This window comes from Hemiscyllium ocellatum, chromosome 47, assembly GCF_020745735.1.
Source record: "Hemiscyllium ocellatum isolate sHemOce1 chromosome 47, sHemOce1.pat.X.cur, whole genome shotgun sequence".
In the NCBI taxonomy this organism is placed as follows: domain Eukaryota; kingdom Metazoa; phylum Chordata; class Chondrichthyes; order Orectolobiformes; family Hemiscylliidae; genus Hemiscyllium; species Hemiscyllium ocellatum.
This window is the reverse complement of record NC_083447.1, coordinates 6,864,682-6,879,675: the sequence shown is the minus strand read 5'-3', so window position 1 is coordinate 6,879,675 and position 14,994 is coordinate 6,864,682. Positions and strand designations below refer to the sequence as shown.

The 14,994-nt window shown below is 49.1% G+C and overlaps 1 protein-coding gene across 1 annotated transcript in view; it reads right to left on the bottom strand.

Annotated features, from left to right (window-relative positions):
• Nucleotides 1-14,994, bottom strand: part of LOC132836719 (B-cell lymphoma/leukemia 11B-like) — a 45,909-nt gene that overhangs the window by 6,149 nt on the left and 24,766 nt on the right. The window contains exon 3 of the mRNA XM_060856128.1: nt 972-1,831. Within this exon, the coding sequence (XP_060712111.1) occupies nt 972-1,831 (860 nt within the window). The remainder of the gene's footprint in view (nt 1-971; nt 1,832-14,994) is intronic.

The window sequence follows — 14,994 nt, the reverse complement described above, 5'->3', positions numbered from 1 at the left end:
GCTCCTAAATATTAAGATCTTATATTTCCTGGTGTGTTTGTGGGATGTAGGTGTTGCTGCTGGTTGGTCAGCATTTATTGCGTGTTGCCTTTGGGAAGGTGGTGGTGAGCTGCCTTCTTCAACCGTCGCAGTCCATATGATGGCGGTTGTGCCCTCAGGGAGGGAATTCCAGGATTTGGGTGCAGCAGCAGCGAAAGACGCTGAGATATTTCCAAGTCAGGAGGGTGAGTGACTCAGACGGGAACTTGCAGTTGGTGGTGTTCCAATGTATCTGCAGCCCTTGTCCTTCCAGATGGAAGTTGTTGTGGGTTTAGAAGGGGCTGTCTGAGGATCTTTGGTGAATTTCTGCTGTGCATCTTGTCATTGGTACAAACTGCTGCTACTGAGGAGGCAGTATTGCAGGGCTGTGGGAAAGCAGCAGGGTGGAGGTGAAAGGAGTTGGATCGCACAATGGGGCGGATGGCCTTCTCTTGTGCTGGCTCCTGAGAGGAAGAAATTGGAGAGTGAGTAACTTGCCAGAGCTCACCTTTAGGTCAACAGTGACTTGCACAGGAAAGTCAGGGCTGCAGGAGAAAGATTTGGATAGCACTTACAAAGAGCACAATGGGGCAAATGGCCTGCTCACATGTTGTCTCGGGCTGGGGGAGGCGGTATAAGCTGGTGGCCTTGCCAGGTCACGATTGATTTGACGCAAGGAGGCTAGGAGCTGCATGACTCTTTCAAAGAGCACCTTGGGATGAATGGCCTTCGCATGTGATGGAACGCGAAGGGAGGGAAACAGGAGAGTGAGTAACTTGCTCAGGCTTACGTTTATTGACTTGAGGAAGTAATATTGCAGGGTGATGGAAAAGATGGGAGGGGAAAAGGAGTCGGACTGTACTTCCAAAAAGTATGATGGGGCGAATGGCCTCCTCCTGTACTGGGTGCTGAGGGGAGGAAAGCTGGAGGATGAGTAACTTGCCGGACCTCACCTTTATGTCATGCTCAGTGCTGAGAGCTGGGTAGTCGATGGCCGTGTGTTCGTCGCCGTCCTCGGCCATGCCATTCTCCAGGCCCGGTGCCTGGTAGGCCCGGTGTCGGTAGCCATCTTCCAGGAGGGGGCCATCGGGCAGAGCTGCGGCCCAGCCGTTGAGGATGCCGGCATGGTTGATGTGCGTCTTCATGTGGCGCTTGAGCTTGCTGGACTGGCTGCAGGCGTGGTCGCAGAAGGGGCACCGGTACGGCTTCTCGCCGGTGTGGCTCCTCCGGTGCACCACCAGGTTGCTGGGGAACTTGAAGCTCTTGCCGCAGAACTCACACTCCTTGCTGCGGCCGTGGGGCCTGGAGGAGGAGGAGGAGGAGGAAGCAGGCGGCGGAGACTGAGCCAGACCTGGGAGGAAGGCTGGTCGGCCTCCTGCGCCAGGCCCCAAACCTCCCGCCGCCAGCTTGCGCAGCCTCCGGGAAAAGTCCATTGCCTTCGCCGGCATCCTCATAGGGAAGGTCCGCTCGGTGGCACGGTGGCGGGAGACGGCCTCCTCTGAGCCGCTGTCGCTGTACTCCGGCGGGCCCAGGGCCGATGGGCCGAAGAGCAGCGAGTTGGCTGGGGAGCGGGGCCCACGCACTGAGGACTCGGGGCACCGTGGCTCCTCGAAGGGGCTCCCCTCGAGCATGGAGGCGGATGGAGCGGCCTGGTCCTCCCCGGGCGATGGAGGGATCCCCGTCCTCTCCGAATCATCCAGTTCCAGGTAGATCTGCAGGCCGTGGGTGTACTGTGCATGGTGCAGCAGGACCCTAGCACTGGAAAAGGGCTCCTCACAGGAGGTGCAGACGTAATACGCAGGTTCCAACGCATCTGTGAAAGCAAAGAGACACCAACAGTAATAAATTAAAATATCAGAATGTGCTGTAGAAACTCAACAAATGTGGTAGCATCTGTGAAGAGAGAAACAAGAGTTAACCTTTCCAACCCAATCTTCTTCAGACGAGAAAGTGAGGTCTGCAGATGCTGGAGGTCAGAGCCGAAAATGTGCTGCTGGAAAAGCACAGCAGGTCAGGCAGCATCCAAGGAACAGGAAACTCGACGTTTCGGGCATAAGCCCTTCATCAGATGCTGGAGATCGGCTCTGATCTCCAGCATCTGCAGACCTCACTTTCTCCTCGAAGATTTTAACCTACTGCGAATCCTCTTGCAAGGGTGCCTTCCTTGAAGAAGCTCTCTTCCTCCCAATCTTCTTCAGAGCCTAGGTTTTGTTATTTTAAAAATATACTTTGTTCATAAATTATCTTGAGGTACCTACACAACTTCTAAGGCAGCTCTGTACAGTCTTTGGATCTAAAGCATTGGAATTTGACATTCCCTGTAGTTCCTCCTTGAAAGCTCGGTTGTGGCAAATCTAATTGCAATCTAACTTAGGACGAACAGTGGGAGGGCATCAGAAACAAAATCAAAAATTGCTGGAAAAAACCCAGCAGGTCTGGCAACATCTGTGGAGAGGAAGCAGCGTTACCGTTGGCAGGCCCAGTGACGCTTCTTCAGAACTGAAACGTTAACACTGCTTTCACTGCACAGATGCTGCCAGACCTGCTGAGTTTCTCCAGCAATTTCTGATCTCCAGTTCTTCGTTTTTTTTTAATCAGAGGACATCAGTTTAACTCGCTCTGACCCTCCGTACTCAGCTCCTCTGATGTGCATCAGTTCCCATTCCAGTGACCTCCGCCACAGGTTCCAAAATCTTATTCTTGTTTCCCAATGCCTCTGCCCACCTCCTTATTTCCATGCAGGTAGATGGTGGTGTACTGGTAATGGTACTGGACCAGTCATCACGTTCTCAAACAGACTCGCTACCACAGCCACATCTCCTTCCTCAGCGCCTGCCTTCCTCATTTCCCCTCCCCCCACCTTGTCTCAGTCAAATCCCTCAAACTCAGCACCGCCTTCCTAACCTGCAATCTTCTTCCTGACCTCTCCGCCCCCACCCCACTCCGGCCTATCACCCTCACCTTGACCTCCTTTAGCCTGCTGGACACACTTTCCTCATTCCTGAAGAAGGGCTCATGCCCGAAACGTCGATTCTCCTGCTCCTTGGATGCTGCCTGACCTGCTGCACTTTTCCAGCAACACATTTTCAGCTCTGATCTCCAGCATCTGCAGACCTCACTTCCTCCTCCAGTCATCCAACTAGTAATACTAATATTTTAGAGACAGGGGTTCAAATTCCAGCATGGCCGCTGGTAGAGTCTAAATTCAATGAATAAAACCTGGAAAGGTGAGCTTGACAAAATGAGGGCGACATTGACAACTATCATCAATTATTGTAAAAGCTCATAGAGTTCAATAATGGGAAGGAAGTCTGCCATCTTTACATAGTCTGGGCCTACACGTGACTCCAAACTCACAGCAATGTGATTGACTCTTAACTTGCCCTCAGAAACATAGAGCCATCTCCAGCAAGGGAAATTAGGGATGGGCATCGAGCACACCCGTATCCTGTGAAAGAATAAAAAAAATCTCGGATCCTCCAATTCTAGCAGCAGCCGATTTTAACCTGTAACAATCGTGACTTTAGTTGTCTGAACCCGCCAGCTCTGAAATTCCCTCCCCAAACTTCTCCTTCGTTACAAAGCTCAACTTTGAACAGTTTTAACCAGTTGTATGGTCACAGTTCCTGCCATGTCTGTTTGCAGCTCGGAGTCACATTATTTGATGACACTCACATGCCTCGTCTCAGGAGATATTACAGATAAGGAGCTACACAAATGCAGCTTGTTGTTGTTTGCCTTACATAATATTTGATACATCTATTAATACATTACATCTGCATCCACTTCCTGCCTAAATAAATTAACTTCTGACTGTCACACGTTTGTCATAAATGTTTAATTATAGCTTCCAAGGTCTGTGCAGAAGTAGCTGACGCTCCCTCTAGTCCATGGATGTTGACGCCACTGAAAGTGGTCAACCCAAATTTAGAGTCAGAGATGTACAGCACGGAAACAGACCCTTTGGTCCAGTTTATCCATGCCGAACAGGTATACTTAATTAATCTAATCCCATTTGCCAGCACTTGGCCCATATCTCCCTAAACCCTTTCTATGCATATAAGCATCCAGGTGCCTTTTAAATGTTGTAATTGTATCAGCCTCCAGCACTTCCTCTGACAGCTCGTTCTACACGTGCACCACCTTCTGCATAAAACTAAGGTGCCCCTTAAGTTTCTTTTAAAATCTTCCCCCCCTCATCTTAAACCTATGCCCTCTAGTTCTGGACTCCCTCACCCCCAAGGAAAAGACTTTGTCTATTTACCCTATCCATGCCCTTCTATAAGGTCATTCCCTCAGCCTCTAACGCTCCAGGGAAAACAGCTCCAGCCTATTTAGCTTCGAAGTTACTGCACAGAACAGAGCCCTTGGCCTACCTACTTATGGTGATTCGGCAAAAGTAGCATGGGCAAGATGAGGAAAAACATTTCTACGCAGGGAGTGGGTAGGGATTTGGAATACTCTGCCTGGAGTGTGGAAGTGGTAGGGTATTTCGAGGCTACAGGAGGGGTATCTGATTATGCAAAGAAAAAAAATATTTGGAGGTCTGCAGGGGAAAGGGCAGGTGAGCAGCACAAGATTTTGTGCTCTTGTAGAGAGCAGGTACAGGCACAAAGGCGGAATGGCATCCTGTCCAGTGTAACTCCCTGCAAATTCATCCAGATCAGCATTTCTGCTCCATCTAGTTCTCCCCCTTAATCTTCATCCGACCTGACACTCTATACCCTTCATTTTCAGATGTTCATCAGCCTCCTTTTCTCTGGAAAGACTCCACAGAGGATGGTCTGCCCATTGTGCCTGTACTGGCCCTCGGAAAGGGCTATCTAATTCATCTTTCTCCGCACAGCTCTTGCCCCAAAGCCCTGAAAATTTATCCATTTCCCTCTTGAAAGCTATTGTAAAATGTGTGGCATCCACCAGATACTAAGATTTGGTACTAATTAACAAAACAACACCACGTAAGGCACTGCAGTTTCTATGTCGAAAGGATGGTGTTGGAAAAGCACAGCAGGTCAGGCAGCATCCGAGGAGCAGGAGAGTCGATGTTTCGGGCATAATGGTTCCTAATGAAGGGCTTATGTCCGAAATGTCAACTCTCCTGCTCCTCGGCTGCTGCCTGACCTGCTGTGCTTTTCCAGCGCCACCTTTTATAACTCTGACTCTCCAACATCTGCAGTCCTCACTTTCTCCGCACTGCAGCTTCTGCAGAACAAAATTAGACTGTTGTCTGAGAAAGAAGAAAATGCAGGGTTATAGGGCAAGAGAACAGCACTGAGTGAAATCCTCATTCAGAAAGCTGGGGCTATATCCTGCTGTAGGAAAGATGTTGTTAAACTTGGAAGGGCACAGCAAAGATTTAATAGGGTGTTGCTGCGTTGGAGGGTTTGAGCTATAGGGAGAGGCTGAATAGGCTAGGGATGTCGGAGGCTGAGGGGTCACGTTACAGGGGTTTATAAAATCATGAGGGGCATGGATAGGGTGAATGGCCAAGGTCTTTTTTTCAGGGTAGGGGAGTCCAAAATGAAAGGGAATAGATTTAAAATCAGAGGGGAAAGATTTAAAAGGGACCTGAGGGGCAACTTTTTCACACAGAGGGTGGTGCGTGTATGGAATGAGCTGCCAGGGGAAGTGGTGGAGGCTGGTACAACTATGACATTTAAAAGGTATCTGGATGGGTATATGAATAGGAAGGGTTTGGAGGGATTTGGGCCAAAAGCTGGTAAATAGGTCTAGATTAATTTAGGATATCTAGTTAGCAGGGACAGTTGGACTGAAGGGTCTATTTCCGTGCTGCACATCTCTATGACTTTAAACACGATGGGCCGAATTCCCCTGCCCCTCCCACCCCCACATTTGCACTGGAGCGATTCTACAACTGTTAGTAACTGATTATCTGGGTCATTACCTCAGTGCAGCTGCTGCAACGTTCTACAATACTATAGTGACCAGCCCTTCAAAAAATGTGCAAAGGGACGTTTGCAGTACATCGATGGTGCCCCTATCTCTGGGCCAGGAGACCTGGGTTCAAGTCCCATCCGCTCCAGAGGATGTGTAATGACATCTCTGAACAGGCTAGTGAAGGAAAATGACCTGCAGGGAGCTGGGGGGGGGGAAGAGGGAGGGGAGAGGGGGTGGTGTTGACGATCTGTGCTATTTAAATGCAGGTATTTCTTTCCAAGCATCAGCTAAGAACAGGAGGAAACAACAGGCCCGAGGGTGCAATTGGCAGTATGGGGCAATCGAGGAACAAAACATTGTTCAACCAAGATTCAAACTTGCGATAGCAGACCTATTCCAACCCTGTAGTGTTGCAGAATAGCTCCTGGGGTGAAAACATCAGGCAGAGCTCCCTTGTAACAGATAGAACGTAGAACATAGAACAATGCAGTGCAGAACAGGCCCTTCGGCCCTCGATGTTGTGCCGACCAGTGAACTAGTCTAAGCCCATCCCCCTACACTATCCCATCATCATCCATGTGCTTATCCAAGGATTGTGTAAATCTCCCTAATGTGGCTGAGTTAACGACATTGGCAGGCAGGGCATTCCACGCCCTTACCACTCTCTGAGTAAAGAACCTGCCTCTGACATCTACTGTGCTCATCAGAAGGAAAACAAATACCCCATCGCGGCTTGTGGGGGGTTAATCATTTTTTCTTTTTGTGTTTTTTTCCGCAGTGGGTCTCACTGGACCTGACACAGGTGCATCTTCCTAATCCTGCAAAGTGCTGTGGGGTAAGGATATTTTCTACCGCATCCTGGATGAGACGATTCCACAGGCAGTCACTCGAATGAATATTCAGCAAATAATAATTATCCAGACTAATTAAAAAATGCAAATTCTCTCTCCCATTCCCCAGACCCCCTCCCGTCCCCATCCCACACCCGCAAATGTTAATTTCAGAGATGCACAGGAGACTCCACAGGGAACTGTCCCGGGATTGGGAACGGGAGGAATATTAATGAACAGACAACACCTCGGGGATTTGGAGACATATGTTAATATGCAAATTAACAAAAGCTCCACTGAGTGCTTCAAATTGCACGGTGGTGTGGTTCCAGGCCTGTGTCGGGAGAGATTACAGCCAGGCTGGTTACCAGAGGCAACCACAGTGGCGTGTAACTCTAGACAGGCAGTGAAATGTGGACGAGAGTCTTTATTCCCCACTTCCAATGGCAGGCAGTCACACTGCATGGGGAGTTGGTCAGTCGCACTGCATGGGGAGCTGGTCAGTCGCACTGCATGGGGAGCTGGTCAGTCGCACTGCATGGGGAGCTGGTCAGTCGCACTGCATGGGGAATTGGTCAGTCACACTGCATGGGGAGTTGGTCAGTCACACTGCATGGGGAGCTGGTCAGGCCCACTGCATGGGGAGCTGGTCAGTCACACTGCATGGGGAATTGGTCAGTCACACTGCATGGGGAGCTGGTCAGTTACATTGCACGGGGAATTGGTCAGTCACACTGCATGGGGAGTTGGTCAGTTACATTGCATGGGGAGCTGGTCAGGCCCACTGCATGGGGAGTTGGTCAGTCACACTGCATGGGGAGCTGGTCAATCACACTGCATGGGGAGCTGGTCAGTCACACTGCATGGGGAGCTGGTCAGGCCCACTGCATGGGGAGCTGGTCAGGCCCACTGCATGGGGAGTTGGTCAGTCACACTGCATGGGGAGTTGGTCAGTCACACTGCATGGGGAGCTGGTCAGTCACACTGCATGGGGAGCTGGTCTGTCACACTGCATGGGGAGCTGGTCTGTCACACTGCATGGGGAGCTGGTCAAGCTTTAGCCTTTCCCACATCCCGCCCCCACGGAGTGGCCATTCGTCCATGGGAGCCATCGCAGCATGGCCAAACACCGTCACTTTTGGGCAAATTATAACAGCCTGCTCTTCACCCCCTAGGGATCAGCCCAGATGTGAGGACTGAAGATAGCATCTGTGTGCTCCGTATGGGGTGCATCAGAACCTGTGTGGCTTGGGTTGTACCTGTGTGTTTTAATCCCCCATTGCAAGTAAAGATTTGCATTTATATAGCACTTTACACAACCACCAAGGTTGCTTTATGGTCAGTTAGCTATTTGTTTGAAGGGTCCGCACTGCTGTAATGCAGGAAATGCTGCAACCAATCCGAACACAGCAAAAGATCTGACAACACCAACTTGAAAACAACCGGATAATCTGTTTTTATGATGTTGATTGAAGGATAAACAATGGCTAAGGCACTGGGGAGAACACTTCAAAATACTGGCCAAGGGATCCACCTAAGGACAGCTGAGGCCTCAGTTTAACACCTCACCCAAAATACAGCTCTGATATTTCATGTGGGAGACTGACAGTCTAGATTTCTGAGCTCAAGTTTGGAGTGGAACTCATACAATCGGAATTTGATAAGAATCTTCTTCAGAACGCTAAGTGTTAACTCTGTGTCTCTTTCCACAGATGCAGTCAGACCTGCTGAGTTTCTCCAACAATTTGTGTTTGTTTCGGATCTCTAGCACCTATGGTATTTTTCTTTTATTATAGATCATGGTCATGGGATGTCACACAAACATTTCATTTCTGTAGTTGAACTCACAAATCTTCTGACTCAGTATATACTCAAGATGGGACATTTAAGCTCAGGGTTCAAAGTGTTCATAGCCAATAGACAATCTCATTATGTCACAGTAGGTGACTGCCAATTTGAATCCAAGCCAGACGGTGAGATAGAAAACAAAACACCTTTCTTTTATAAGTGATGTTCCTTTCCAGTCGGGCTTCCTAAGTTATTACAGAATACCAGTAGAGCCCTCTATTGTTTTTTTTTCCACTGTTGATCAACCTGTTGAGAGATGTCATTACACACCTCAGCAACACAGGACTTGAACCCAGGACTCCTGGCCCATAGGATAGGACACCATACCACAAAACCCTTAACTAGTCTTACTTTTCTTTATTTCCGAGAGGTGCTATTGCACACAACTGTGTGCACTTCCCACCACCAAAATCACCATGACTCTTGTTATTTTTGCCTTTCTTTCCAAACAGTCACCATCATCAGTAAAACACTCGTGTAACCAATTAGATATTTACAAGGAAAACCCATTACTACAATGTGAATAATCAAAAGTGAAGAGGGGTTAGTAGACATGCAGAAAGGGGCTAAATCAAAATGGAATTGGAGGTCTGCTCAGTCTAATTTTTTTTATGTTAACCTATTTTTCTAATCAATCTGTTCTGACTTGTTATTTCACAACTCAGGAGCAGGTGGGACTTGAACTCAGGCCTCCCAGTCCAGGGAGTAGGAATGCTACCACTGCACCACAACAGGTCCTTCTACACAGGCGACTGACTGTGTGGAGTTTGCACGTTCTCCCCGTGTCTGCATGGGTTTCCTCCCACAGTCCAAAGATGTGCGGGTCAGGTGAATTGGCCATTCTAAATTGCCCGTAGTGTTAGGTGAAGGGGTAAATGTAGGGGTATGGGTGGGTTGCGCTTCGGCGGGTCAGTGTGGACTTGTTGGGCCGAAGGGCCTGTTTTCACACTGCAAGTAATCTAAAAAAAATCTAATCTACACAGGCTATACTCCTTAGAAACATCAGTCCCACCTGTTTTCCTTTTATACTATTTTGATTAAGCCAATCATACAAATTAAACCAAATTAGATGGCGACACTAACACAAATGTTAAAATCTCGAAGGAAACATGAAATTAAAACATAACATTGTTCTGGGTGGGGTGTCAAACATCACCCTGTGCAAACCATCCCTCCACCCAACCCATCTATAAATGTGGGGCCTACTGTGGGACTACAATTCCTCCTTTGCTTTTCATGATTAAAGTGGGAACCAACCTCAATGATTGAGCAGCAACTTAAGCTGCATTAACGAAGCATGTATGGCTGCAAAGGTGATACTGCCTCAAAGTATGAGAGGTGATGGAAGGTTTTGGTAGACTTTAAAGCAAGTCTTAAACGAGAAGAGGCGTATTGTGAGGATTTGGGGTAGGGAAGGGGTATGGAAGCAAAGAGGTTTGGAAAGGATGACTCCTAAACTTTAAAATGACCTGAAAGACCTTGACAAGCTTCAGGTCCCAAGAGTGGGAACACAGTATAATTGCTCAGTGTTGCAACACATCACCGACTACAGAGCACATAGCAGTAACTCACCATCCCAACTTGGAAAAGATCTTTGTTCCTTTAATGTCACTGGGTCAAAATCCTGGAATTCCCTCCCTAACTCTATACAACATGAACTACAGCAACTCAAGAAGGTGGCTGACTACTGCCCCTCAAGGAACAATCAGCAATGGGCAACAGAGGCTGGCCCAGCCAGTGACGTCAACATTCTGTGAACGCACAATAAAAAAAAAGCCATTCTAGACCAAGGCAGTCCACAGGATCCTGAACTTTGTCCTTTCTTTCACTGTAAACATCGGGTGAAAAGTCTCCACCAGCACAGATGACAGAAGGGAAGATTGACATGAAGCTCAGATTTAAAACAAAAAGACAGTTACTGTTTTGACAATCTTAAGACACCCTGAAGCATTTTATAGTCAACAGAATACTTTCTCTGAGTGTGGCCACTAGGAAACATAACAGCAACCAACTGGCACACAGCAAGATCCTAAAACCGCACAGAAACAATGACCAGAACATCTGTGTATTTTTTTAAAGAGGGACAAATATATTGGGACCGGGGGTTGGAATCTCCCCAGCTTTTCTTCAGGCAGGGAATCCACATTAGAGGGAGGAGGGCACAGTTTTGTGGGGTGGGGGAGGGCGGCTCGGTTTAACCACCTTCACCTCATCCGAAAGGCACCGTTTTCAACAGCGCAGCACTCCCTCAGTATGGGGCACAGGGAGTTTTCAGGCCTTAGGCCTGAACCCATGGCCTTATGACTCAGAGGCTGGCAGTGATCCAAGGCCAGCCCTGTGTGGAGGCTGAAGGGGAAGGGAGGAGATCCCATGGAGCCAAGGGGGGGGGAAGGGGTTGGAGGGCAGTGTGGAGCAAAGGTTGGTTACTTTTTTATAAATCTGAGAGGGGTGGTGTGAGGAACAGCATGTGTGTGTGGTGTCTCTAGGTGCAGCTAGAAGGAACCAGAATGGCACACAGAGAGTGCCCTCCCTGAACCCATTGCAAAGCTTCCTCAAAATCAAACGTGTTTAGATTATCATCTTGTCTGACTGTCCTGGCCCAGCTCCAGGATCCCCAAGGTTAAGGGCGTGGCTGCCAAATACCGGTTGGTGCAGGTTTGTGGCGCAGGTGAGAGGCGGCCACAAGGAGACCAGAGGCCGGCCCTTCAGATGCAGGCCTTCCCCAGAGGCGGACACACCCCCACCCCACAACCCCCCCCCCACAAACTGGGCGGAGGACACCGGCTGTGAACAAGGTTCCAGTCCACCCGCCTCCCCGATGTCGCAGGCGGGCTCTACCCCAAGGCCTGTTACCATGGCAGCCCCCGGGCCCACAAACAGCGCGTTACCATGGTAATCCTGGAACCGCCCCCCCGTTACCATGGCAATCCTAGAACCCCCCCCCCCCATGGGCCTGTAACCATGGCAATCCCAGACCCCAACCCCATGGGCCTGTAACCATGGCAATCCTGGGCACCCCATGGGCCTGTAACCATGGCAAATCCGGGCATCCCATGGGCCTGTAACCATGGCAATCCCGAACCCCACCCATGGGTCTGTAATCATGTCAATCCTGGACCCCACCCATGGGCCTGTAACCATGGCAATCCCGGGCACCCCATGGGTCTGTAACCATGGCAATCCCGGGCACTCCATGGGCCTGTAACTATGGCAATCCCGGACCCCACCCATGCGTCTGTAACCATATCAATCCCGGACCCCACCAATGGGCCTGTAACCATGGCAATCCCGGACCCCACCAATGGGCCTGTAACCATGGCAATCCCGGACCCCACCAATGGGCCTGTAGCCATGGCAATCCCGGACCCCACCCATGGGCCTGTAACCATGGCAATCCCGTACCTCACCGTTACCTCTTCCTCCTAACAAAATGTCAGCGAGGCCCCTGATGTGACTGGGGGAAGGGGGAAGGGGCAGGAATTTAGTGGATGGGGCGGCCACTGAGCAAAAGCAGAAGCTCCTGGAGCTGCAGATGTTATGATTTGAATATTCACTTCCTCCTCCCAGCCTGAGGGGACTTTTCTTATTTTCAAAAAAAGCTACAAACTGTGGCTTTTATTTTGTTTGTTCCTGAGCAGGCATGGGTTGGGGGAGACCAACCGAGTGTCCGGTGGTCAGGGCCTGAGGGGGGTGGCTCAGCCCCAACCTCAACCCATCCGCACCCACCCCCCAAGGCTGCAAATGGAGAGAGAAATGGAGGAGAGGGCATTGCCCCAAGTCTAAGGTTTACCTCCCACCCCTCCCCCATACCTCTGCCTGTGTTTGTCCTGGGTGAGGGGCAAGGTCCTTCTCTTTATTATTTTTTAAATTGTCACTGGCCAGGTTGTTACCCACTTAATTTTGTTCTTTTCTTTCAAGTATAGAATCCCTAAACTGTGGCAAGCATGCCATTCGGTCCAACGAGTCCGCACAGCCATGGCATCCCACTCTGTCTCATCCGTGTAACCCTGCATTTCCCCATGACTAATCCACCCTGGACACCACAGGACAATTGTCCATAACCAATTCACCCTGACCTGCACATCGTTGAACTGTGGGAGGAAACCGGAGCACCTGGAGGAAACCCACACAGACACAGGGAGAATGTGCAAACTCCAGAGAGAGAGTTGCCTTGGGCTGGAATCGAACCCGGGTCCCTGGCGCTGTGCGGGAGCAGTGCTAACCACTGAGCCACCCAACTCAATGACTTGCCCACCACTAAAATCACTGTGACCTTTTTTCTTCTCGTTTCTTTATCTCCCGGCTTTTAACTACCACCATGGTGACCAATTAAGTGTCATACAGCACAGTAACAGACCCTTTGGTCTGACTCGTCCACACCGACCAGGTATCTTAAATTAATCGAGTTACATTTGCTCTATATCTCTCTAAACCCTTTCCATTTATGTACCTATCCAGACACTTTTTAAATGTTGTAATTGTAGCAACCTTCACCAACTCCTCTGGCAGATCATTCCATACATTGAACATTTAAAAGCAATTATGCCCCATTATGGCAATACATACCATCAAAGGTGAGTGGGAGGCGAGACGGGATTGAATCAAAATGGAATTTTTATTAGATTAGGTTCCCACAGTGTGGAAACAGGCCCTTCAGCCCAACAAGTCCACACCAACCCTCCAAAGAGTAACCCACCAGGACTCATTTCCCCCTGACTGATACACCTAACACTACGGGCAATTTAGCATGGCCAATCCACCTAACCTTTGGACTGTTTGAGAAAACCAGAGCACCCAGAGGAAACCCACGCAGACACGGGGAGAATGTGCAAAACTCCACACAGAAAGTCGCTCGAGGCCAGAATTGAAACCGGGTCCCTGGTGCTGTGAGGCAGCAGTGCTAACCACTGGGCCACCCCTTATTGTTTTGGGGGAACTAAAGCACTGTATACCCCATGGGCTAATTTTGTTCTTATTCACTCATGGGATGTGGGCCTCTCAGGCTAGCCCAGTATTTATTGCCTATTCCTAATCACCAAGAGGGCAGTTAAGAGTCAGCCATGGGTCTGGAGTTATATCTGGCCAGACCAAGTAAGGACAGCAGATTTCCTTCCTGAAACAATATTGGTGAACCAGGTGGGTTTTTTTGGCAATGGGTTTAGTCATTATTAGACTCTTAAATTTTCAGAGTCTTTATTGAATTCAAATTCCACCAGTGCACCATGGCGTTATTTAAAACTTGATCCCCGAAATATTAGCTGAAAATGTGTTGCTGGAAAAGCGCAGGTCAGGCAGCATCCAAGGAGCAGGAGAATCGACGTTTCGGGCATGAGCCCTTCTTCAGGAATCCTAAAGAAGGGCTCATGCCCGAAACATCGATTCTCCTGCTCCTTGGATGCTGCCTGACTTGCTGCGCTTTTCCAGCAACACATTTTCAGCTCTGATCCCCAGCATCTGCAGTCCTCACTTTCTCCCTGAAATATTAGTTGAGTTTCTGGATAAATAGTCTAGTGATAATATGATTAGGCCATTGCCTCCCTAGGTAATTAAATTGCCTTTAATCTGAGTGCCGAGTGTCTCACTTGGCCATTGCAGAGGGCAGGTTAAGTGACAGCTACATTACTGTGGATCAGGAGTCACATATCGGGCCAGATTTGAGTAAGGAAGGCAGATTTTGTTTCCCTCGATAACATCACTGAACCAGATAAATTTTTATGACAACAGATTTTGCGGCTGCTATTACTGAAACAAGCTTTTAATTCCAGCTGAACTTGAAGCCATGGCCTGGGCCTCTGGATTACTAGTCCAGTGACACTGCTTCGTCATCATGACATTTGACATCAGCACAAGCTGGAGTAGGTAGGGTAAGAGAATCGGCCAGAGTTCCTGTTCCTGATCACTCTGCAATGAGACACTCCAGCCGGATAAGCTTATAAAGGCCGTGTGTGTCTGCAGAAACTGGAGAGGATTGTATTGAGTTATGACCTCTCCACATATTTTAAGAGTCATGTAGCACTCATCCAACCCCAGGCTCTTATTTATCCCCAATTTTAATGGCTCCAGCAGAGGTAGCCTTCAAATGCCTTCGCCCTTGGCTCTGGAAGTCCCTCCTTAAATGTCTCCACCAGTTTCTTTCTCTCTCTCTCTCTTCCCACCCCCCCCTTTAAAATTTACCTCCTTAACGGAATGTTTTGTCCTTCTTCTCTAGAGGTTCCTTTACATGGATCAATGTCAGAAAGGGAAAGAGAAAAAATGGAGCAGTTTAAGGATGAGATTCTGGAATCTGTGGCCCAGGGACACAGTCTCGGAAATAAGGGGTCTGCCATTTAGGACTGAGAGGAGGAAAAATCTCTTCACTCAGAGAGAGGTGAATCTTTGGAATTCTCTACCCCAAAGGGTT